We start from the raw sequence: 23,203 nt of genomic DNA, 5'->3' as shown, positions 1-23,203 counted from the left end.
TAATTTCTTCTCTGAAGTGAGACATCTCTGAGCTGGCAGAAGCAGTCAGTTGGCAAATGGATTTTAAGAGTCCACTGAGGGAGAAGTGGGAAAATCTTCAGGATAACCATGGAAAATTCCAGCTCTTGTGAAAGTGTTTCCAGTTCTTGTATCTGTTTAGAGGAGACAGTAACCATATAGAGTTAATCCTCTAGATCAGCTTCTGCCTCTAGGTGTGTATTTTAAACTTTATAATTATTTAAAAATTATAATCAAACACCTCTGCCTTGATCACATATAGTAGGGTTTGGCACCTATTTAAAACATTGATGTCCACAGATGGCTTTTCTCTTTTGAGTCTGTACTGGTTTCTGAGAGGAGTTCAGATTGATCAGTACCCTACAATCTCAGCTTAAAGTGATTAGTAAAGATGAATAATTATAGGGAAGTTCAACAGGACAATAACCTTCCCCTCTTAGTCTTGTGTGTTGTCCTGGTTTTTTAACGGGAATTTTTCACACAGCTGCACAGCTCTTCTCCTTTTTGCTGCTGCATCTGTGAGATGGGAGTGTGTGTAACTGGAAGGAGGTGGGGGGAGTGCCAGTGACAGGGCTGAATTTGGTGTTGTCATTTCCCACAGTACTGGAAACTCAACTGATTAGGTTTCCATTCAATTTTATTCTGTATTTTTTAAAATTTCCTTTTTCTTGATAATATTTAATGGCTCATTTCAGAATGTCTGCCCTTCTGGTTTTGATGTCTTGGTTATTTTTTAGAAAAAACATTTCACTGTGGCACAGTACAGGAGGGTGGAGGGAAGGGAAGGGGTGGAGAGGTACCGGTTTTCCTTACTTTGATTGTACTACTGAAATATTTCCGTGTGGCATGAAACAGCTGCTGGGGTGTGTGGCTCTTCTAAATGCAATATAAACAATTGCAGCCAAGACCTCTATGAGATATTTTGAGTGTTGTGCCCTGTACAGCAGGAGATGTTCTGACTTTTTGGGACATTACAAAGCACTAACATTGTATTTTTGTAAAAAATACAGAAAGGGAGTTATTGTGTGTCACCAGGTGACCAATGGGTTAAAAATCTAATTAAATGTTTTCATTGCTTGAATGTACTCAGGTAGCAGTGCCTCTTATACTTAACAAATAATAACACCTTCAACAGCACTCTTGTGTCCTTGGTATGCTGCAGAGGTGTTTTGCAGGATGCTTCAACTGATTAATCATTCTCCAGTCAGGAGTTCTGAAAGCACTTACTGGTGCACCTTGAACCACCTATTTCTAGTGTGCAGCCCTTTCATTGTGATACCTAGTGCAGGAATGCTGTTGCTCCTGAGATTTGATGTTGAAGTATATGCTTATAGAGGAGATGTATGTGTATGTATGTACATATAGGAGTATATGCTTATAGAGGAGGTGGTACTTATTTTCAGTCAGAACAATCATCAAAAGTTTTTTTTTTTTTTTACATAAGTATTCCCAGATAAAATCCAGGTTCCTAAACTTTTTCAAGTGGCTGAGTAGAAATCACAACTGAAAACTGAACCAAGCTGAGATGCACAGGCAGCATCAAGCTATAAATCCATGTAGGTGCTTTGAACTGCAAGGGGATCTGTAAGCTGTCATGTAGGTGCTTTGAACTGCAAGGGGATCTGTAAGCTGTCATGTAGGTGCTTTGAACTGCAAGGGGATCTGTAAGCTGTCATCATAATAATGAAGGTCTTTGTATTCTGTGCCATTAATTTTATAACTAATTTGCAAATTGCTAGCACACAATGCTTCCAAATCCAGAACATTTTGTGTGGAGTGTGTGTGCCTTTCTCCAAAGCAAGTAGATGTGCACCTAAAGAGTTTCACAGCACAGTGGCTGTTGAATTATTTGACATTTTTTGAAAAGGTTCAATTTAACTTGAGAGGTTTTGGCACTTTGCACACGTAGTATGTGTTATGCTGCATGAAAATGTGTTATACTGCATGAAAAGTGAAATATTCCTGGCAGTAATCTCCTGGATGAACTCCTGTCTTGGATGGATTAATAGACTCCATTCAAACAGTAAATCTTCCAACCTGTGTATTCGTCCTTTCAGCTGCCTTGAGAAAAGGTGGGAGTGTACAAATAGCTCCCAGCACTGAGGCACAAAGGACCTATTCTGAGCTGCTCTTGCTTTCTGAAACACCTGTCTGTGGACAGTTAATAACAGTAATGAAAGGTTCATAAACTCCTTAGCTCTCCACTTGAGTGTTTCAGAGATTACGTCATTTATTTCTGCAGACATTTGCAGTGCAGAGCTGTCAGCTGCTGTTAGGCTGCATTAATGGGCATCATGGACTGTTTAGGGAACTCTGTCCTCTCTGTACATCTTCTGCTTTCTCAGTCACATTGTCTCTGTTGTGAGGTTTACTGGATGTCTTGATAAGAGCTATTTGTCTCAAAGGAAAGAAAGAAAAAAAACCAGGTCTGCTTACTCTGCTGGGCCAAATCTCAGGCATCACTAAGTGTGACAGAGTATAGGTTTAAACTGTTGGTTCTACTGTCTGATTTTCTTTGATAATTCTTAATTCCCCTTTCTCTGCACCCTGACCAGCAGCACCAGAAGAGCTGATGGACTTTTTGGGAATATGTGTGTAATAGGCCAGGACTTTCTTCAAATAGGAGAATAGTGAATTTAAATAATTCATTTAAAAGTGCAATATATATATAATATATGACTGAATATGCTTTTTTTCTGGAATCTAAATGCTGTACACAAATAGGGTGTCCTGGATCCTTATATATCTCTTGACCTATTCAATTGCTTCCTTCCTGAAGAGCAAGTGTTCTTCTGCAAGAAATCAGTAAAACTGCAAACTGAAGTAAAACTTCAAGGGAGAAGACAACCATCTTCAGTTCCTAGTTTCTGTATATATAGATTTGCAGGCTTAGATTTCTGATTTTGTAAAGATTTGGGGTTTCTGCTATAAATGTACAAGTGTATCTTCTATTGAACAAAACACCTTTGTGACCACAAATATCTAAATTAGTAATTATTATATTTCAGGCTGTGGGAGTTCATAGTTTTCAGTCTTGATAGTGTGTTTCTTTAAATGTTCCAGAATTGATTTGGTGTATAATATAAACCATGTGACCTTTGTTAGGGTAATACAGTTTTAAACAAGAAACATTTGGCAGGTTTGCACAAATGTTCTTATATTTTGTTTGGGCAGGAATGACAGCAAAGAGCAGTGTCCATACAGGCCTAAGACTTATGCTAAATGTGGCACTTGCTTCACATTCCTCTACAGTCAAACTCAGGACTACCTCTCTTTTCCTCTGCTGCTGTTTTCCTTCTCAAAAGTGGTGTCAGATGCTTGGGAAGGGAGGAACACCAAGGCAGTGTTGCAGCTGTGGGTGCTGGTTCCTCCATCAGTCTCTATAAAAGACACTTGCTGTAGCTACACCTCACCATCTCACCTCACATTTGGTTTCCTCTGGTCATCAAACCGCTGTGCTGTGTCCTCTGATGGATATAATGCAGCAGTATTTTATGCATGGGAGTACAAAAAAACTCTGCTTCTGACACAGCAGCATCATTAAAATTTAATGAAGCTGCTCAAGTATCTAATAAATTAGAAATTAATTAGCTGAAATAATAGCTTCATTACTCCTAATAATTTTTTTCTAGATTATCAGCAGAAAGAGTTTTTTGTGTTTGCATGTTACTATTGATAAGTAATTTCCTATCATTTAATTACAGCTTACTAGTGCAGCTACGACCTTTCAGGGATTTAGATGTCGAGGAGCACATAAAGGAATTTGCAGCAAAGCTGTTTTTAATCCCCAGCCCACCACCAGGACCACTCCACTTGGTAATTACTCCTCCTAAATTTCATAATGATTTTAACATCATGTCTTCTAAGATACTGAGATGCTGTTTTCAGTAAACTGGGTGACATTCATGAGTGCCAGGTCAGAGATTACTTGGTGATGTGAAACTGATGTCAATACCTGTGTTTTAAAAATTAGGCTATACATTAGTAGAGAAAATAACAGTGTGACCAGGGTTCAGGCTGGAGTGCCAGCGTACCAGTCATGTTCTTTAGTTTTCAGTACTCCTCTGGGAAGGCTTTGGCTCATGCCAACTATTTATGGTCTGAGACGATGTCTGGGAGAAGCAGAACAGTGTGCATGGATGAAATGCTGAGTTGTCTGCTGCCTGGGTAAGACCAAGCTGAGAGGAGAAGCTCACATCAACATTTGTATTCAGTGCTGTGAATTTGTTGCTTTCTGAGCCTTCCCAAGTCAAGGCAGATGTCAGCTGGGTCAGTGATTTCAGCACACGCTTTGTTATCTACTGCAGTTGCTTCTAGGGAAGCAAAACTTCAGCCATGGACTTCTCCTTAGCTGCTTTCCTTGACCCTGGGATGAGGGGTTAGGAGTGGAGGAAAAATAGCATAGCTGGAAAATATCTGAGTGATTGGCTAAACCAGCTGTGAGTGCTGAAATATGCAGCATGTGCAGGACCCAACCCCCAGAGATTTGAGCTGAAATATCTGAAACACTGCGACCTTGTTCCTTTTGACTTGTTTTATTTTCTTAGCCTGACAACCTATGTTCACTTATTTTGTTTATATTTTTTCTGTTTTATTTATGAATTTTATCAGCAGTTTTGATTTCCCAGTTGTATCTAGAAATATAAATTCAATTATTTTGAAACACCTAAAATAAAGCAAGTTTAATTCTGTTAAAAGATGTTTCTAAAAAATTTTAATGGCCAATCACCCTATGAGAATGAGAGGAGGCAAGTCCATATTAATCTTTCAAACCAGTTATCATGTCTTTGAATATTTCCCTCTCTTTTTATTTCACTTTTCCTGCAGTATGCAAATACCTGTCTTCTTGCTCTTGATTTAAGTTAATATTTTGTAGTTGGAACTAAAATCCTGAATTAAATTTGCTGTGGGAACGCTTTCATTAAGGAGTAAACAGAGACTATCTGTTATTACAGGTATTTCATATGAAACCCCTTCAAATAATAATTCCTTCACGAGAGGATCCGGACAGTCCAATTATTGACTTGGATCTCCATCTTCCCTTGCTGTGTTTCAAGCCAGAGCAGGTGCTGCAGGTAAAACTAACTCATACTTTAAAATGCTTCAGAGATTGACAGTACTGGTAATTTGTAGTTTAGGAAAAAATAAAGATGTTTATTTACTCAAAGAACTTTATAAACCCAGGAATTCAGAATAGTCTTAGTTCTGATATTAGAGCTGTGGCACAAAAAACTGTTATTTGCAGACCAGATTAGATTAGCATGTTGCATTTCTTCTCTTGTGGTTTAGAAATAGGTGCTAAATTTTGTAAGAATATATTTTGAGACATAACTACCAAGCCAAATGCCAGATTTTATTTTGAATTTTCACTACATGCATTTCTACAAGATTTATAAGAACTTTTTTCATGTTTAAGAAAGAGGCCTGTGCGAAGAATTGATGACATCTGGCACTCGTACAAATAAGGTATAAATGGTGTAGAAAGGCAAGAAAATACAAAGAGCTATTTGAATTTTTTCAGTGCTTCAGACTTTCACAATAGTATTGGCTGGAGTGTCCTTTTGTAGGTTTCCTGATCCAATTTCCTGCTCAAAGGCCACCTGTGAAGTTAAATTAGGTTGTTTAAGGTCATTCAGTATTATCTGAGCCACTTTTTCTAAGAAACCTCAGTCATGAGAGTTGGCAGTTCTGCTTTATTTTTTTTGCCCACACGTGCATGTTATGAATAAAAGTATCTCAAATCCTAAATGATGCAGCTGATGCATTTTGAAATGGAGATTGTTTAATTTTATAAATCTGTAAGGTAGCTACTAAAAATGAGAATTTTGAGGTTAACTCTCACAAACAGATGAAATATTTGCATTTCTACTGTGTTCTAGATACCTCTTTGCAAATATGTAACATTCTGTGTTTGTTTTCCAGATTATGACCTGTATTTTGACTGAGCAGAGAATCGTTTTCTTCTCTTCTGACTGGGCTCTGCTGACACTTGTTGCTGAATGCTTTATGCTGTACCTTCATCCTCTTCAGTGGCAGCACACTTTCGTGCCTATTCTGTCCCGGCAAATGCTGGATTTTGTGATGGCTCCAACATCTTTCCTCATGGGATGTCATATTGATCATTTTGATGAAGTGAGCACGGTATGTTTTACACCATTACCACTCTTAATTTTTACTTGCAGTGCATTTGTCCCCTTCCATACTAGAGCATATTAGATTACTAAGTGTTTATGTACTGGGCTTAACATCTGTTAAGGCAATTGCATTTATTTTTCTTGAATGTAATTGTTTTTTTATCCGTACAATTTTCTACTTGTGGAAAAAATTTCAGTCCTTTTCTGGTTTTCCTCCTTAATGAAATTAATTGTCTGAGGAATATGTAAATGAGAAGTAAATATGTTTACAATATAAGTATATGTACCGTCATTCTATTTTCTTTTGTTAAAAGGAAGGTGAAGATTTAATTCTAATTAATATAGATAATGGAGATATTTCACATTCAAAGATGGTTGAAGAGGAACTTGAGATTCCAGATGTTCCAGCACAAGCAGCAGAAATTTTCATGAAAAGGTAACAAGATCTTGAAGATGTGTTTCTTAGTGCATAAATCATGCTTGATGCTCCAAGTTTTTTTATTTTGTATGATTTATTATTATATTATAATATTATTTCATTCATATAAACCCGACTGTATTTTTTAAAAAAAGAGCAAATTGAAAATTTCAATTAATTAGTGTAGAAGTAGCTTTAAGGAGTCATAATCACCAAATTATTTTGCAACAATGGGAATGCTTGTTTCTTTTTTATTATTGATACAGATTACTCTGAACTTTACAAAGACTGAGTGCACTGTGATTTAATTGAGTGGGGCTCTCTGGAATCTTGTTAGCTTGTCAGCATTTGTAAATCAATCTTGCACTTCTCTAGCTGTAAGATGCATGGGCCTAAGTTAGATTTTCTTTTTTAAAAAAAGGTATGAAAATAATTGTTGGTGTTAGGATGTAAGTTACTACTTTTCTTCTATGTGTAGAGTGGAAGGTCTGCAGCTGCACTTTGATCTGGAGCTCTGCCATCTTCGAGCCAGCACAGACCTTGGTGAGCTCCAAACCCACAGAAGGGCTTGGCAGCAGAAACTGAACATGGATGTGCAGCAAACCATGTTGCAGTTAATTGTTAATATCTTCAGGTAAGTGGGTGTAGTACTTTCTATTGTAAGAGTATGTGGTACTGGCTAAGACAATTTAAGCATGAGTGAAAATATTCTCATTTTGTCGTACTTTATAGATATTTTGTAGAGCTTAGGTTTTGTTAGGGAATATGAGAAGGAGGTCCTGTAGCCTGATGGAATATGAGTCATTGATGTTTTGATGTATATATACATTGCTAAAATATCTTAGATAAAACTCTTCTGATTTTGAGCTTGTCTTTTGTAGGAAGATTTCAGGAAGAGAAGTGCAGTCCTTGGAAAAGCTTAGGGCCCAGCAGGGATATCAGTCAAGTTTTGGCCACTCTTGTTAGAGGTACATGAATTCAAACCAGGACAGGATAGAAGACCTGAAAGCAGGAACAAGAGTTCAGAACACCTAGGTGTGTTTGGACTGAGAATGGATGAGATACCTGAAGAGTGCAACACCTGAGAATGAAGGAGGGAGAGGAGCTGTTTAAGATCAAGGACAAAGCGTTGGCACAAGAAGGGACAATTGGTCAGGAGCTGGACTCAATGATCAGTAGGTCCCTTCCTACTCAGGGTATTCCATAATTCTGTGATAAGAAATGTGGGATACTGGCTGTGTTTGGGACTGGCATTTTAACAGTGGTGTGGCCTCTTGCTGGAGATGGTGCTTCCCTCTGGATCAGCTACTGAATTGCTCATTGACACTTTCAGTCAGAAGGTGCTGAGTTAATTTAGAGTCTAAATACCATGTGTCTGTTATTGGATCTGCTTAAGGAGTGTTCCTGCAAGCGTCTGCACCTTCCAAGAGGGACAGTAGCTGCTGGATGTGGGCCTTTACAGACAGCTTATTATGGAAACTGAAATGCATTTATTTCCGCAGTGAATTTCAGTGTTTGGCAACAATAATTCCAGACAAAGATGAGGAGAAATGCATTTTTGCTCATAACAGCTTGAAGTCTTTAATGCACTACACATTTGGCTGCAAAAAAATGAACAGATGCTTTGCTCTTTAAGAGAGAATATGTATCACAAAGGGATTGATTCTTTTGCTTTCTTTCTCCTTTTCTTCAAACTTTTTCTTTGTTCTTTTTTTCAGCCTTGTTTCTTCTGTCTTCTAACTCTACCAGCATCCAGGAGTGAAGGAAAGTAACTCTCTGATGCACTTGTGCTGCCAATTGTTCTGTCTTCAGCAAAGCATTGTAGTGATTTTGTGTGTGTAGAGGTTCCATGTTTTAACAGACAGTGCTAAATTGTATAGAATTACATAGAATTATATACTTTTATTGACCACACGTTTTCTTGACCCCATATGGTTGGATAAACTGTTGACAAGATGTAGTAAGAACCCTGTTTTTCATGTGTCTGTTACAGATGCAATGTGATAGGACAGTGTGAGGTCAGGTCGCATCTTTCAAATTGCCTGTGATAGGTGCACTTGTCTTTTTTTGCTCCAATGGGTTGTGTGTGATTCAGGAACTGTGTATGTAAATGGAATTCCAGGATTGGAGTCTAAGTCATGATTTGCAGATTCTCCTTCATGGTTTACTAAATCTCACAGAGTGTAAGTGAATTTGGCAGCAGATAGCTTACCTTACTTCTAAAAATTTAAATTTTTTCCTGTGGTTCAGTAACCAGACTTGTTCATTAAAACTGAGCTTGCCTTCTGATGCTGCAGCACATTTCTATTTTGTCTTATGATGCTGCAGAATATTTCTGGTAGTACCAGTGGGCTGCTGCTATTGCAAAAGTACAACTTGCTTACAAATCTCCAAGATTTATCTATTTATTTATTTTTGTATCCAGGGAGGTAAAAGACCATCTAAATTATGAACACAGAGTGTTTAACAGTGAAGAATTTCTGAAAACAAGGGCAATCGGAGACCAGCCATTCTACAAAAAGGTAAATTTAGTGCTGTGATTATCTGTTCTTAATAAATCTGTATTTTAGGATTAATGCTAATATCTGGAAATTTAAAGGTAAAGTGATGAATCCTACATGAGAAACAGTGTTTGTTGGATAAAGCTTCCAATATGTGTAAGCATTCTTGAAAACAAACCGTCTAAAAGGAACCTCTTATTATATCCTAAGGGGAGAAATTGATTGGAAATGTTATGACCAGGATTTCAGATTAATAAAAATAATTAAAATATTTTTAGCATCTCTTGCTAATGCTATAAATGATATGGTGGCAATTTTATGAATTGAAATTTAATATTAGTTTAAAACTCAGATGTACATACTTAAGAAGAGCTTTGAGCAGCTGACTCACTTAAATACCAAATAGAAAAGTGGCAGGTTTGCTTTCAAGTGGATCTTAGAAAATAACACAATACGGAGTAGTTATTACTGGTTTCTGGACTTGTATTAAGAAAACTCAAAAAAAATCCATTAGATAGGATTAAAATTTGGAATCTCCTGGACATACAATTGCTAGCAAAATATGCCACCTACTGGAGGAATACAGGAAATTGGGAATCCTAATGCTTTTGGAGATTTTTTACATTTTACTGTTTTACACTGCACATTGCAAGTGGATTAGTAAGAGGCATTTGAAATTTATATAATAGACATGTTGTATTGCCTCAAATCTCAGATTTCATCTTGTTTAACTGTTACAGTGATGAGAAGTGGTGGTTTTCCCTCTTTTTAACTCACACCTGGCATTTTTTGTGGTGTCCTTTATCCTAACAGTAGCAATTTGACCTTTTAGAAGTTATTTCTGGATGACAATAATTACCTGAGCAGGAACAATTTTGGGGGTTACCAGAAGAAAAGATGTTTCACTTATCTTTTCAGTATGGTGACATAATGTTAATTTACACTGCCTGAAAATTCTTATTCCAAAGCACAGACAGTATTATCAGTACTTGGCTTAAGTAGAAAAGGTAATACTAAACTTGTAGCTCTGTTTTGCTCAGTATTTCTCATTTTTGTTTGGTTTCACTTCTTGGAGGGAAGTTTGAGATTACTGTTTGCCACTAGGCAAATATCGTCAAAGTCCAGAAGGTGAATGAAAACATAATTTTCTTTTGAAGCTTTCAGTCTTTTTATTTTTGTGATTGCTAAATTGCAAGGTCTCAGTTTTGCATGTGTAAAGGTAATAAAAATGAGCAAAACATGTTAATAAAAATGTATATTTATAAAAGATTCACTGTTAACTCCTTTGTGTCTCATAGGTTTTAGAGACCTACATGTTTCACTCTTTCCTTAAAGCTCGTCTGAACAGAAAGATGGATGCTTTTGCTCGGCTTGACTTGAGTACCCAGTCTGATGAGGACAGGTAGTTTTCTTATTTCCTATTCTGGTTTTGAATCTTTTGTTGGTATCAGTGATAAAAGTCCTTTTGACTCTGTTGATATGCAATCTGTATCTATAAATCTATAAATAAGATTATGATTTATTGTTAACTCATTTAATTATGATTATTGTAAAAGGGTTACATGAACAGATGGCTGTTGAAATTGTAGATTTAATACTATTATGCAAAAAAAGAAAAAAAAAAAAACCACCAGGCAGTAATTTAGTGTGTATACTAGTTTCAGAACTCAGTACACAATGTGTTATTTTTATTTTCCTCAGGTTAGATTTGATGTTTGCCACCCCCAGAAGGCTGACGATAGAGAAAATGGCTTCCAAGCGAATCAGCGCCGAGCGCAAGGCGAATCGGCGCATGGTGATCAGCATGCCCAACCTGCAGGACATCAAACTGCCAGAGGGCCCCATCAGGAACTCCTCACTTCGGAAAGTAGAAACAGATGTTGGTAAGGGAAGGCTGTGATGGACAAAGACACTTCTGTTGTCCTTTGGGGTGACATCACTGAGTAATTGTCACGGAAATACTGTCAGCTCCTGGGAAGAAATGATAGGCTGAGTCACTTTGAGCTGGGGCCTGTCTGTGCTTCCCCCTGCTTGTGAAGTCAGTCTGTAGTCTGGTGTAAGTTTTGCTGGACCACAGAAGAGTGATTGGTCCCAGTGGGATTGATATTAGAGAATTGATTCCTGAGTCCTTACCCACCTTAAGTCCAGTTCTCTGCTACCTTTACTTTATAGGCTTAAGCTTATCTCTGTTTGGAAAAAACTCCATGAGGGCTTTTTTTCCTCTTTTTTTAAACTTTTTCAGAATTGATGTTATCTGATTAGGGAATATTCTCATAATAGGGGTGATAGATACAGAAATGTATTTGTGTCCCTAGCACAGCTGTAATCCTTATTGTTTCTTGTAATTACTTGTTGCTGTTTGATGGGGATTCTGTTTGTTGTTTGTAGTATTGCTGATTGTGAACATATTTACACTTCTACTCCTTTCCCTGATCAATGAACTCTCTTGTGGTTTATTTCTAGCTATGAGAACACCCTCCAAATCCATCACCACATTCAAAATCCCTGAAATTCGCTTTCCCCTGATGTTCCAGTGTGTTCACTCCTACTACACAGACTTCTTCAACCACCTCAGCAAAGCTATCAGTACCTTACCCCCTGAGAACTCCGCATTGCTGGCAAGGTACTTCTACCTCCGGGGCCTTGTTAGCTTGATGCAAGGGAAACTACTAAATGCACTTTCTGACTTTCAGAACCTAGAAAAAACAGACTTAAGAATTTTCCCTACTGATCTTGTAAGAAAAATAGTGGAGACCCTGCCTCGCTCGGAGCGCTTGCAGGCAGACCGGAAACCTGAGCTCAAGAGGCTGATAAGTCGAGTGATGGAAAAACAAAGGGAAGTTCTGAAAATAGATGACCATGTAAAAAATTTTGAATTGCCAAAAACACACATGCAGCTGGATGACTTTGTGAAGAGAATTCAGGAGTCTGGGATTGTCAGGGATATAGACACTATCCACCGGTTATTCGATGCCCTGACAGTAGGTGAGTATAAGATGGTTGGGGGTTTTTTGATCATTATTTAGCATGTCACACAAAAAAGGGAGATATACTCAAACCCTTCATGTTGGTTGGTCTATCAGTGCTCTGGGAAAACTGAGCTTCCATGTGCCTGAGCAGTGTGTCAGTGTTCCATTGTGGGGATGCTTCACTGAGCAGCTGCTGCATGGAGGGAGGTTCCACTGACTTGTCCAGGGTCACCTGCCAAACAGAGAGACCCTTCCTGGGTGTCCTTTACCCACTACCAGCACCCTTACAGGACTTACATTAACAGCTTAAAGAAGAACACTCTCTATTAGTAAAATTATCAGAGGTTTGAGAATTGCTGGTTGTAGTACCTGCTATATTTTAAGCAATATATTATTTCAAAGCATTATATGGACAAGCTCTTATCCCCAGTAAGAGCCAGCTTGAAATAATGATTCAGTGTGCCCTAGAGTATGATTGTTACCCAGTAGGTGATCCTATGGGGGAGAAGACAGGTTCAGCTTGTTGATAGATCTGAGAATTTATATGGAGTCTTCTCTAACTTCTTCCCATTCTTAACTCACTTTTATACTATTCCTTTATGTTTAGGTGGAGCTGGAGTGACTTTAGTCACACGTTTTACTCAGTGGGGGGTGGTTGTACCTTGAGGGGGGTTTCTCAGGATAGTGCCTGAGATAACCTTGGGATGGGGACATGTGCCTAGAATGTCTATACTTACATGCACAATAAAGAGGCACAATTTGACAGTTACTGTCTTTCTAAACCCATCTTCCTGTACAAATCTGTGTAATAGTTTCTCACACTAAAGGGGTTTTAAAATTTTTTTAGGACAGCAGAAACAAATTGATCCTGAAACATTCAGAGATTTCTACAACTACTGGAAAGAAACTGAAGCAGAAGCTCAAGAGGTGAATCTGCCACCAGCAGTAATTGAACATCTAGATAAAAATGAATGTGTCTACAAGTTATCATGCTCAGTTAAAACCAACTATGGTGTAGGGAAAATAGCTCTGACCCAGAAGCGTTTGTTCCTGTTGACTGAAGGAGGCCGTCCTGGCTATGTCCCCATTGCTGCTTTCAGGGATATAGAGGTGAGCATCAACATTCTGTCCTGGCATGCCTGTGGATATAGGTTGTGTCCCATTCTCCAGAATGAGCTGGCTCTCAACATGAAGTTTCAGTAAGAAGAGTAGGAAACAGTGCTGAAGTCTGGGGGTTTGGACTAAAAATTTCATGACTGATAATCAAGAGGTTATAACCTCAGAGAAATGTGCAGAGTGCAGCACATAGGATATAGAGTAGATAAGTTTAATAACATGAGCATTAAATGTGCTCATGTGACTGAGGTATCAGTGGGTCAGCTTATATCCACTGTAGAGCCAAGGCTGTATGATGATGTTTAAACTTATTTTCATAAATCCAGCTCTGCTTAATGGTGTGTATGAACAACTGAAAAAATCAGCTGTAATTAGAAAAAGCTGCCCTGTGGGCTGGGTGCTGTATCTTACCTGTTATTTGGGTACATTGTCCTTGTTTTCTCTTTCCTGTAACTTTCCAGGATGTTAAGAGCACAACTGTAGCTTTCCTTCTTTTGAGAATACCTACTCTGAGGATTAAAACATTGTCTAAAAAAGAAGTCTTTGAAGCCAACCTTAAAACTGAGTGTGATCTCTGGTACCTGATAGTGAAAGAAATGTGGGCTGGAAAGAAAATGGCATATGATCACAAGGTATAAATATGGGAATTTGTAACCAAATAATATGAAGAATATGCTTTCTGTCTCTGTCCTAAATAATTCACGCACTAATCTTAGAATTTCATGGTGCTTCTCTCCCATGAAGAAAGATTCAGCTTGGAAATGGGTATCCACCCTGCGTCTGCTGTCTCTTTTTATATGGTTTTGATTGCACATCCTGTTGGTTGTGCCAGATCTGAAGTAGTATTACAGTAACACTGGCTTCTGACTCCCTGCTCCAACACCTTGCTTGGAACATGGGATGTGGAAGTGGGGTCTGACAGCAAGTGGCAGGAATTGTGCTGCAGGGCAGCAACTCTCTGGTGCTTGTGCTAAGCATGACATGTGTTACGATTTTGAGTACGGTGTCTTGTAAGAATAATGAGCAAGAGATAAACTACAGTAAGACTTCTGTCTTTAGGATCCTCAGTATATCCAGCAAGCGCTGACAAATGTTCTCCTGATGGATGCTGTGGTTGGTGCCCTGCAGTCCTCCAAAAGCATCTATGCAGCCTCTAAACTGTCTTATTTTGACAGGATGAAAAATGAAGGTTGGTCACAGCAATGCTACAAAGCCTGTTGGTATTGCATCATCTCTTTCTGCTCTTTCAGTGCATATTCTGTTTTTCAAACTGGTTATGTGTAGAAATAGAAAAATACATTAGCCTGATTGTACTTTCACAAATGCAATTTATTTAATAGTAAGTACAAAGTTTAGGGTTTGTTCTTCTTTTTTTTTTTTTTTTTTTCTTTTTATTCCCCCCACCCTTTTTTTTCATTTTTTCTTTTGGTTTTTGCTTCTGTCTCCATCTTGGATGCTGTTTGGTTTTTCAGACTCCTTGGGTAGTGGAGTTCATTCGTTCATATAAATGGTGTTTGGGCTTTCAGCTAAAACTAGAGGGAAAGAAAAGTGAGAAATGTGAATGAATGGTGTCAGATTGCTATCTCATAAGAATTGTAGTTCTATTTCAGGCTTAAATGTACACTTCATTACCTTCTAAAAATCTATTTTAGTGCCTATGATGGTCCCCAAAACAACTTCAGAGACACTAAAGCACAAGATCAACCCTTCAGCTGGTGAGACATTTCCACAGGCAATAGATGTCTTGCTTTATACACCAGGTAAGGTGATGTATTGCTCTCTTTAGGGTAGTCCAGCTTTAATTAGCCTATAAAGCACATTATCTTATAACACCTGGTATTATGTCTGCCTGATGTGTTCACATTCTGACATGGATTGGTTGCGTGTTGAATACTAAACCAGAAAAATAATTTAAAAAGAACTGTAATGTTGCATATTAAGATACTCCAAGGCGTAGTTTTCAGTGTCTTAATTTGCCTTTCTCTGCACATGTGCCTTATCATTGTGCCTTCAATTCTGTTTTAATGGGCTGATTTCTCATTAAGATTTCTGGCTCGCTTACTGAGCTGGGTGGATGGATGGATGATGCTCCCCCATTGATCAATATTCATTGTTAGGTTTTTATTTTTCAGTAGCGTCCTGTGGGGGAGTTAGTTTGAACCACAGTGCAAGGAATAGTGTGGAGGGTGTTGGATTCAGTGGTGCTTTTCTTTCTTCATAGTATGAGAGGCTTTGATGGAATAGACAAGAATGGATTTTTTAGTTGTGTTTATAGGTCTTAAAAGCCTTCCTGCAATCTCAGTGAGCTGAGCTCTTAGTCATCAATGAAAGAAATTATCTCTGCTCTGAGTATCTTTGGTGTGTAAGATTAAATCATTGGGTGAACTCAGCAAATAGATGATAACAAGCACAAATGCATTGTGAGAACTGTGTCAATCAATAACTGATGATGTAAATTCCAGAAGATGCATTTCATTACCCACCTGCTCTGCCTAATAATGGCTTTCCCACAGATCTCCAAAAGTACTGCTTTCTTTTACCTTTCTCATCTTCTCTGCTTTATTTCTAGGGCATCTTGACCCTTCAGAAAGACTGGACAATGCTCATCCAAAACTCTGGTGTGCTTTAAGTGAGGGGAAGGTGGTGGTCTTTGATGCCTCTACCTGGTCTATCCAGCAACACTGCTTCAAAATGGGCCGCTCTAAACTGGTAAGACTGGCACAGGATCACAATTCCTGCTTCATCTGGGTGTGATTTTGTTGCTGTAGCCTGTCTGATCCCAAATCACATGGTTTGTTTAAAGTTGTTGAGTTGTTTGGGCTTCAGTTAACCTGGAAAAGTGGAGATTTTTGGGAGGAGGCTAAGTGAGTTATTTATAAAACAAGTCAACTGATGAGAAGTGATAGATGGGATTTGGGAGGGCTTGATGGGTTCTTGGGGCAGGAAAGCAGAATTGAAACAGTTGAGGAGAAAGAATAAAAGACAATCCAAAGAGAAGATGAGAAGGTTAATCATAGGAATAAATAAAAATTCACCCATATTGAAGAACTGGAGATTGGGAAGAGGTGGGAGGAAACCAGGCAGATGCTACTGAAAGAGCGATAGAGCTCTAAAAGAAAGTGTCTCACCAGCAGGTGAAAGGGAGTGCTTTGTGAAAGACCACCTGAAAGAGTAACTCTGTGAAAAGGGAATCTGAACCAGGCATACAGGCTGGGTGAAAAACACACAGTAGAGAGAACACACACAGGAAAAGGGCAAAGAGAGATCGCTCTGCATGAGTGTGGGACAGAGTCGAAAAGGGAGGGGTAAAGCTGATGGTGAAGAGCTGGGTGGAGGAAAGATGGAATTCCAGAAGAGTCAGATACCCAAAAGAAGACAAAAAAAGTTGGCAAGTGATGGCTGGAGGGAGATAAATGAAGAATTTGTGATGGAGGGGAAGGACATTCCAGAGACAGTAGAGGAGACAGTATTTTCTTAAACACTACTTTTAGCTGAAGTAGGAAGTGTAGATATATTGAATTAGGTTGGCTTCCAATCCAGAGGAAAGGAGCACACTAACTTCTGTGGTTCCCCTGATCTCATCTGTAACTTTTACTTCAGCCAGGAAGCTGTTTGGGCCAGGAAGCACATGTTTAGTCAGTCCCTAAGATAAATTATTAATCCTATTTACTGAAAGATAAGTTTTGCAAAGAGATCTGTCTTCTCATTATTTATAGAGCAGAGCAAAGGATAGCAAGTGAGAGCAAGGTTGTCATCTCCTACAGTGATCACCAGCAAACTGTAGCATCTGAATACAGCCTTTACATGCTACATTAAAGACTGATTTCTCTTCTAGGCTTCATTTAACTCAGCTTTTTCTCCCCAGACTTGCATGGTCATGGTGGAACAGAGTCAAGTGTGGATTGGTTCTCAGGACTCCATTATTTATATCATCAACACCCACAGTATGTCTTGTAATAAGCAACTGAATGATCATCGCTCTGATGTTACAGACATCATCGTGGACAAGAAGAACGGAACACCCAGGTAGATTTGATTTGATTTTCCTAGATGTTGAAAGAATTTATTATTTTAAATTGGAGGATTTATCCTGCTAATAAAGTCTTCATTTAGCTCATTTGTCTAGCTCCCATATTGTGTATGTCAGCTAAGAATTTCCTTTTAAAATAAAGAGCACTGTGTAGTTTGGAGCAAAGGGGACAAAGGAATGCTCTTTTGGACGAGGATGAAAACAGCCAGGAACTGGCAGCATCCAGTGAAGAATTGATACAGATGCAGTTTAAAGACCACTTCACTTTTGCTTTGAGCATGTCATTGACTACATGTTTACAGCACGCTTCTGGATTTTTCCTGCCTGATAATAAAATAAATAATACATTATTGTTTGTTCAGGCAATATGCTTTTGATCTTTTGGTAGCACTGGGAAGAGTGTTGGCTGAATGTCTTAACCTGCTGTCTTCCCATGGGAAAAGCATCTGCAGGGTCAATAGGTCTGTTAGTGGTACAGCAGGTGTAACTGGGTTTCAGGCAGAATTTGTTTAAGTGTTGTTGGAACCTTCTGAAAAATGTTTGCTCATTCTAAGACAACAAATGTTAAAGGTAAAAATAAAAGGGATAGTATAATTTGTTTTCTCAGGTGCAGTAACAAAGAAGAACAGTTTGAGATATTTTTGTTCTAACTCAATAGAAAATCCATCAGGCAAGATTGTTCAGAAAAATTATAGGGAAAGTTTTGTTTTGCTGAGGATGTAATGTGCTCTCATTCACTAAGCACTGAGCCTGCAGTGTTTCTAGTTGTTACAGAGTTTGCAAAGGATAATCTTGAAGATAATTAAAAAATTAACATTAATTTGGCTTACTGTAAAATTGGTTATTTTGCAAGTAAGTCTCTTCTGTGTGTGCACTCTTTTCTGAACATGAAAACACACTATACTTATTTTTTTAATCTGTGCTGGCAGTGAAGCGTATTCCAGCAGTTTAGATGGAATGGTGATTGCTTGGAACATCAGCACTCTCAAAGTGAACCATGCCTTTCAGCTGCCCTGCCAAAATCTCACCTCTATGAAGCTTCATAATGACCAACTATGGTGCTGTAAGTCCCTTCCTGAAATCATAATAATTACGAAAATCATCTTCACATAAAGAAACAAGACAGTTGTGCTGTCACAAACAAGTTGCTGGTTGTTCCATTTTATTTTGCTTTTTTCATCCATGTTTTGTAGAGATGGAAGAAGTGGGCACTTCTGTTACTAACTCTGTATCTTTAATATTGAAGGTACCAGAAGTTGCATTCTTGTAGTGTCAACTCACGAGTTTCAACCGCAGATGAAGATTGAGCACCATCTGAAGGATGTGTGTTCCTCTTTTCTTGGCTTCCAGCTCTTTCCCGAGGTATTGCACTTAATTTGTTGATACAGTTTAAACCATGTGTCATAACATGATATAATGATGTCATAACCATTAAATGCCCTGGTTATCTTGATACATTTTTAATACATTTTTTGATACATTTCATACATAGTCAGCAGTGCTTAAATGTATCTTTCTGTGCTTTAGAGAGATGAAGTGTGGGCATCTTACTCCGGGAGTACTGACCTGTATATCTGGAGCACCAAGGACCTTTCAAATACACCTCAAAAGATTCATCTTCAGGATTGCTCTGAGATTACTTGTATGATAAGAGTTAAAAATCAGGTGAGAGATGTCTGGGCTGCTTTTGCTTCTTGTGGATTTCTTTACTGAGGTTTTGTTTGTTTGCAGCTGTCATGGGCTGTCATTGCTTTCTCACGGGGTGGGTGCAAAAGTACACAAGGTTTGGAATTCCTCTTTGAAATCAGAGAAGTTAAAGACTGCCCAACACAAATGGGTGTTGAAGGTATACCCCAAAATGCATGGCAAGCCAAGCCCCTCATCAGTAATTAAATGTGTGGTGACATTTATTAGCCATTGACATTTCCAGGAAACTGTAGAAATTGAAAGTTTAGGTCCTTTGATATTTTATCTCAGGGCTTTTCTCAGACAGCCTTGAAAAAAGTTTAGCAGACAAACAACAAATGCCAATTAATTGGCCTGTTTTTGTAGATGACCTTTTCCTTGATTAGTTACCACATCCTAATTCAGGACAGACCAAAGGACCCAATGATTCCTGCCAGCATCTTGTGTCCCTGTCACTGTTGGCCTCTGTGTACCTGCTTTTATCAGGAGCTGTGCAAATGACTGTAGTTGTACTACCACAGGGGCCCATTCAGAGTAACTTTGCAAATAAATAGCTAATGTATATAATGTAATAGCTAGAAGTTGCTAGGAAAGCAACTTCTGGAATCTTTTTCTCAGATTTTCCCTCCTTCCTAAAAAATTATTTTCTTTAAATGGAATAGGGAAGTTTTCTCTGTATTCAGCCTTTGGTTTGATTTTGTACTAAAATGGAAAATCATTTTAGGATATTCTTCCCCAAGGCAGAGATTGACATATTTAACCTCTGTTTCAAGGGAGTGAGAGGATTGTTTGGAACCCCCAAGGCATTAAGCTCTCTTTTGTTCTGCTGAAGAACTTGGTTCTTTTCTCTTCCCTTCTTTAAGTAATTTATGAATAAGTTAAACAATACCGAGCCCAGTACTGACCCTTGGGGGGCACCACTGGTGACAGGTTCCTGTGCCTCCATTCACACTCCTGTTCCCTCTACACAGCAATAAGTTACAGACAGTGAACTTGCAGCCTGGCAAAGGCTGACAACAAGATTGGTAGGGATGTCAGTCACAGGCTTTAATTAAAAACAAGCCATTACTTTTCTTTAGGAAACTGGAGAGAAACCCATCCTGCATACTGTGTCTGTCTGAAATGGGATGTGTTCTATCTGGAACCTCAGCCTATATCTTGTATTGCCTATTAGTTGATCAAGTCTCTGTGGCTCTGATTTCATTTTGAACTTTCTGGTGCCACAGTTCCCTGGAGAGCAGCAGGTTCATGAATTTTACTGCCAGCTCTGTACAGAGAAGTACTTTCTTAGTGAAACTGAACTATTGCGGATTCCCACATGTCCCTAACTTCCTTAATTTCAGGGTGGAACAGTTGTTCTACATTCAGCTTATCTGCACTTCTGTTAGTTTGTAAACCTTTTGTAAAGGCTCCTTAGCTGCCTTCTCTCCAACCTAAGGAGTCTTGGCTTTTCCATCCTCTCTGTGAGGGAGGTGAGGCCCTGACACAGATTGCCCAGAGAAGCTGTGGCTGCCCCATCCCATTCAAGGCCAGGTTGGATGGAGCTCTGAGCAACCTTGTCTCCTGGAAGCTGTCCCTGACCACGGCAGGGGGTTGAAACGAGGTCTTTAAAGTCCCCTTCAACCCAAGCCATTTTCTGATCTTTGCTCATGCAACACCAAAGTCAGTTCCTTTCTCTTGACAGTTTTTGTTGCTCTTCCCTGGATTTTCCCTGCCCTTGCAGTGCAAGGGCACACTGTGCCTTACACAGGGGTAAGGGAGAGCAGCCCCTGCCAGCACGATCAGCAGCTGAACATTCCAGCATGGGGCACAGGGGGTTTCCTGAACTGAGGGAACCAGAGGGGAGCAGAGACACCACCAGGAGCCCTCAGCTCATGCCACAGGAGCTGAGAGGAGACCTGGAGGGGGCCAGGAGCAATGGTGGCCAAGCCCCTTATTTATATCGATGAGGAAATTTTCAGTGTTTCCCTTTTCCAGCCAAGCATGAGGGAACCCTCACTGTACCAGTGTGCCACATAAACCTCCTTGACTGTATCCTGGACTGAAATGTGAAATAGAGAAAATGGCTGTGGGTTTGTTTTTTTCCCCCAGCTGTGGGTTGGCAGCAGTGGGAGGCTGCAGGGAAAGAGCAAAGGGAAGATCTACGTGGTCAGTGCTGAGAGGAAGAGTGTGGAGAAGGAGCTGGTCGGCCACGCCGATGCGGTGAAGGCGCTGTGCTCGGCAGAGGACAGGTACGTCCTCAGCGGCTCTGGGAAGGAAGAAGGGAAGATTGCCATTTGGAAGGCCGGATAGCCACGCTATTCCAAATGTGTCTGCCTCCTGTGGGGAAAGGCAAAGACCTGGGACTGTGTTTACTTCAGCATTTTGCATCTAATTCAACCACCCGCCAGTGTTATTGTCTTGTATTAATTTGGTTTCTGTCCCTGTGTTGTAAAAAATGGAAATCAAAGTAAATCTCCCCTCACACCTTGTCCTGCTCCTGCACATTTGGCAGAGGAACAGAAATGGGAGAAGACAGGTCACTCTCTTGGAACTGGACATGAGGTGATGTGGAGGGCTGGGGTTACCTGCCTTGGGAACACCAGAGCCAGCTCAGTAATTCCATGGGAGGTCTCTCTCAGCAGTGCAAGGTTGCTTAAAAAAAGGATTTGATGATGTCTTTATAGGCTGTAATGGGTGGAAAAGGACACTGAAAGGAAAAAACCAAGTGCACTGGGACTTACAGAGTTGTCACTGTGATCATCTTTCTGAGCTCAGAGCTGTAGGTGGACAGTGTCCCTTACCCTTGGTGGGGTTTCTGGGGCTGTTTTGTTTAAAATGTGGGCACAGACAGGCTCTTCCCAACAGCACTGAAAGCTCTTCCAGCTGAAGCAAGGTATTTCCAATGAATATTTTAGTTTTTAAATGTATTTTTTCTTTGAAAACAATGCACAGCACTTGGCATTGGAAACAGTTTGTGAAACTGATTCTTTTTTATCTGAAGCATTAATTTATTTAATTTCTGTATATATTATACTTGCTTTTGGAACCACCTCTTAGTCCCTGTGCAGACCAACCTCTGCCCCTCTTCCCTTCTGTTCCTGTTTCTGCAATTAGAAGAACTGTTGTTCTTTTGGGTAGACCCTGCTTAATTTTTAAATTTTGCACAATTCTGTAACCCTTCCTCAATCTGTGGAGTGAGCACCAGGGGCTGCAGTCTGGAAGAGTCTCCAGAGCAGCATTCCCTGATTGGTGCCTGATGCAGAGTGGTTTTCCTGCATTTATCTGCAGCTAAAACAAATCTGTGCACAATAGTTTTATCTACATCAGTGAAGAGTGGAAAACAGTGTCTAAAGGACTGTAAATAGACAGACAAAATGGGCTGCTACTTTTCTTAATAAATATAAACCAGTGTAGGGCTAAATAGAATGGTATAAACAACTGGAAAATATTATGAGTAGAAATTTTGTGACTCTGTACAATATTTCTGCTGATAAAAGTTTTTATCGTATCATGGTAACAGAAATTTTATGTTTTTAGCTTTTGTATCTATTTAAGAATATTAAACACTATATTGATACTCTGGCCTCTGTACTTTGTTCTTTTTCCTGTGTAACTTGATACTCAAGAATAATGATAGCACTGATTTCCATCCTCTCTGTGTGCTGTAAAGAATAATTGCCTAGTGGGGTTTTCTCTCTTCATATTCTCCTTTCTGAAAGCTTCTGCTGTATCACGTCCCCTTTTGAGCCCCATATCTGTGACATTCAGGTCCCTTCTTTCCTCCCCTGGCTCAATCAGACTTCTTGGGGTAAGTGACAGGAATTTACTGAATTCAAAGACACACAAGGGCTATTCATGAACTTTTCCTGGCTGCAGAAATGAACCAGCTGCACCAACCTGCTGCCCACCTGTTGCTGTCTTCATTGATTTTCATTGCTGGCATACCTTTTAAACCTGGTTTTGTCTTCTTAGCTGTTTTTTAGGTGCTCACTGACTATTTCAGCTTTGCTCCAGCATTTTGGCTGTGGTAATGGACCTGCAGTCACAGCACTGTGAGATTCTGTTCAGTTCTCACTAGAGTTTCAGGTACTTCCTGTGGGCCCTTTGGTGGTGGGAAGGCACAGGTGAAGGACCCTCTGAGCTCCTCAGAGCCCATCTCTGCCCCGCTGCCAGCTGAGAGCTTATCAGGTGTAGTTGCCTCTCTGAGTCTCAGCAAAGGGGTAGAGGGAGCAGGAGCTGCCCCTGGCAGGAGAAGAGAGGCTGTGAGTGACTGGGCTAAGCACACCCCATCCCTCTCTGGCCCTAAGGCTGTGCTGCTGTTGGGGTTGGTCAGCCTCTGTCTGAGGCTC

The 23,203-nt window shown here is 39.6% G+C and overlaps 1 protein-coding gene across 1 annotated transcript in view; it reads left to right on the top strand.

The window, feature by feature from the left end:
* Nucleotides 1-22,437, top strand: part of DENND3 (DENN domain containing 3) — a 31,685-nt gene extending 9,248 nt beyond the window's left edge. The window contains exons 5-23 of the mRNA XM_005517375.3: nt 3,723-3,834; nt 4,974-5,093; nt 5,941-6,159; nt 6,467-6,588; nt 7,049-7,204; nt 8,996-9,092; nt 10,370-10,473; nt 10,773-10,954; nt 11,535-12,056; nt 12,888-13,150; nt 13,618-13,788; nt 14,216-14,345; nt 14,809-14,916; nt 15,726-15,865; nt 17,022-17,182; nt 18,116-18,249; nt 18,433-18,548; nt 18,714-18,851; nt 20,964-22,437. Of these exons, the coding sequence (XP_005517432.1) occupies nt 3,723-3,834; nt 4,974-5,093; nt 5,941-6,159; nt 6,467-6,588; nt 7,049-7,204; nt 8,996-9,092; nt 10,370-10,473; nt 10,773-10,954; nt 11,535-12,056; nt 12,888-13,150; nt 13,618-13,788; nt 14,216-14,345; nt 14,809-14,916; nt 15,726-15,865; nt 17,022-17,182; nt 18,116-18,249; nt 18,433-18,548; nt 18,714-18,851; nt 20,964-21,164 (3,196 nt within the window). The 3' untranslated portion in view covers nt 21,165-22,437. The remainder of the gene's footprint in view (nt 1-3,722; nt 3,835-4,973; nt 5,094-5,940; nt 6,160-6,466; nt 6,589-7,048; nt 7,205-8,995; nt 9,093-10,369; nt 10,474-10,772; nt 10,955-11,534; nt 12,057-12,887; nt 13,151-13,617; nt 13,789-14,215; nt 14,346-14,808; nt 14,917-15,725; nt 15,866-17,021; nt 17,183-18,115; nt 18,250-18,432; nt 18,549-18,713; nt 18,852-20,963) is intronic.
* Nucleotides 22,438-23,203: the final 766 nt, after the last annotated feature.

The sequence above is a fragment of the Pseudopodoces humilis genome, chromosome 1 (assembly GCF_049639895.1).
Source record: "Pseudopodoces humilis isolate 2021_Gansu_Grassland_sample_001 chromosome 1, ASM4963989v1, whole genome shotgun sequence".
Taxonomy (NCBI): Eukaryota; Metazoa; Chordata; class Aves; order Passeriformes; family Paridae; genus Pseudopodoces; species Pseudopodoces humilis.
Note: the sequence above shows the minus strand (reverse complement) of the source record. Positions and strands in the feature narration are given on the sequence as shown.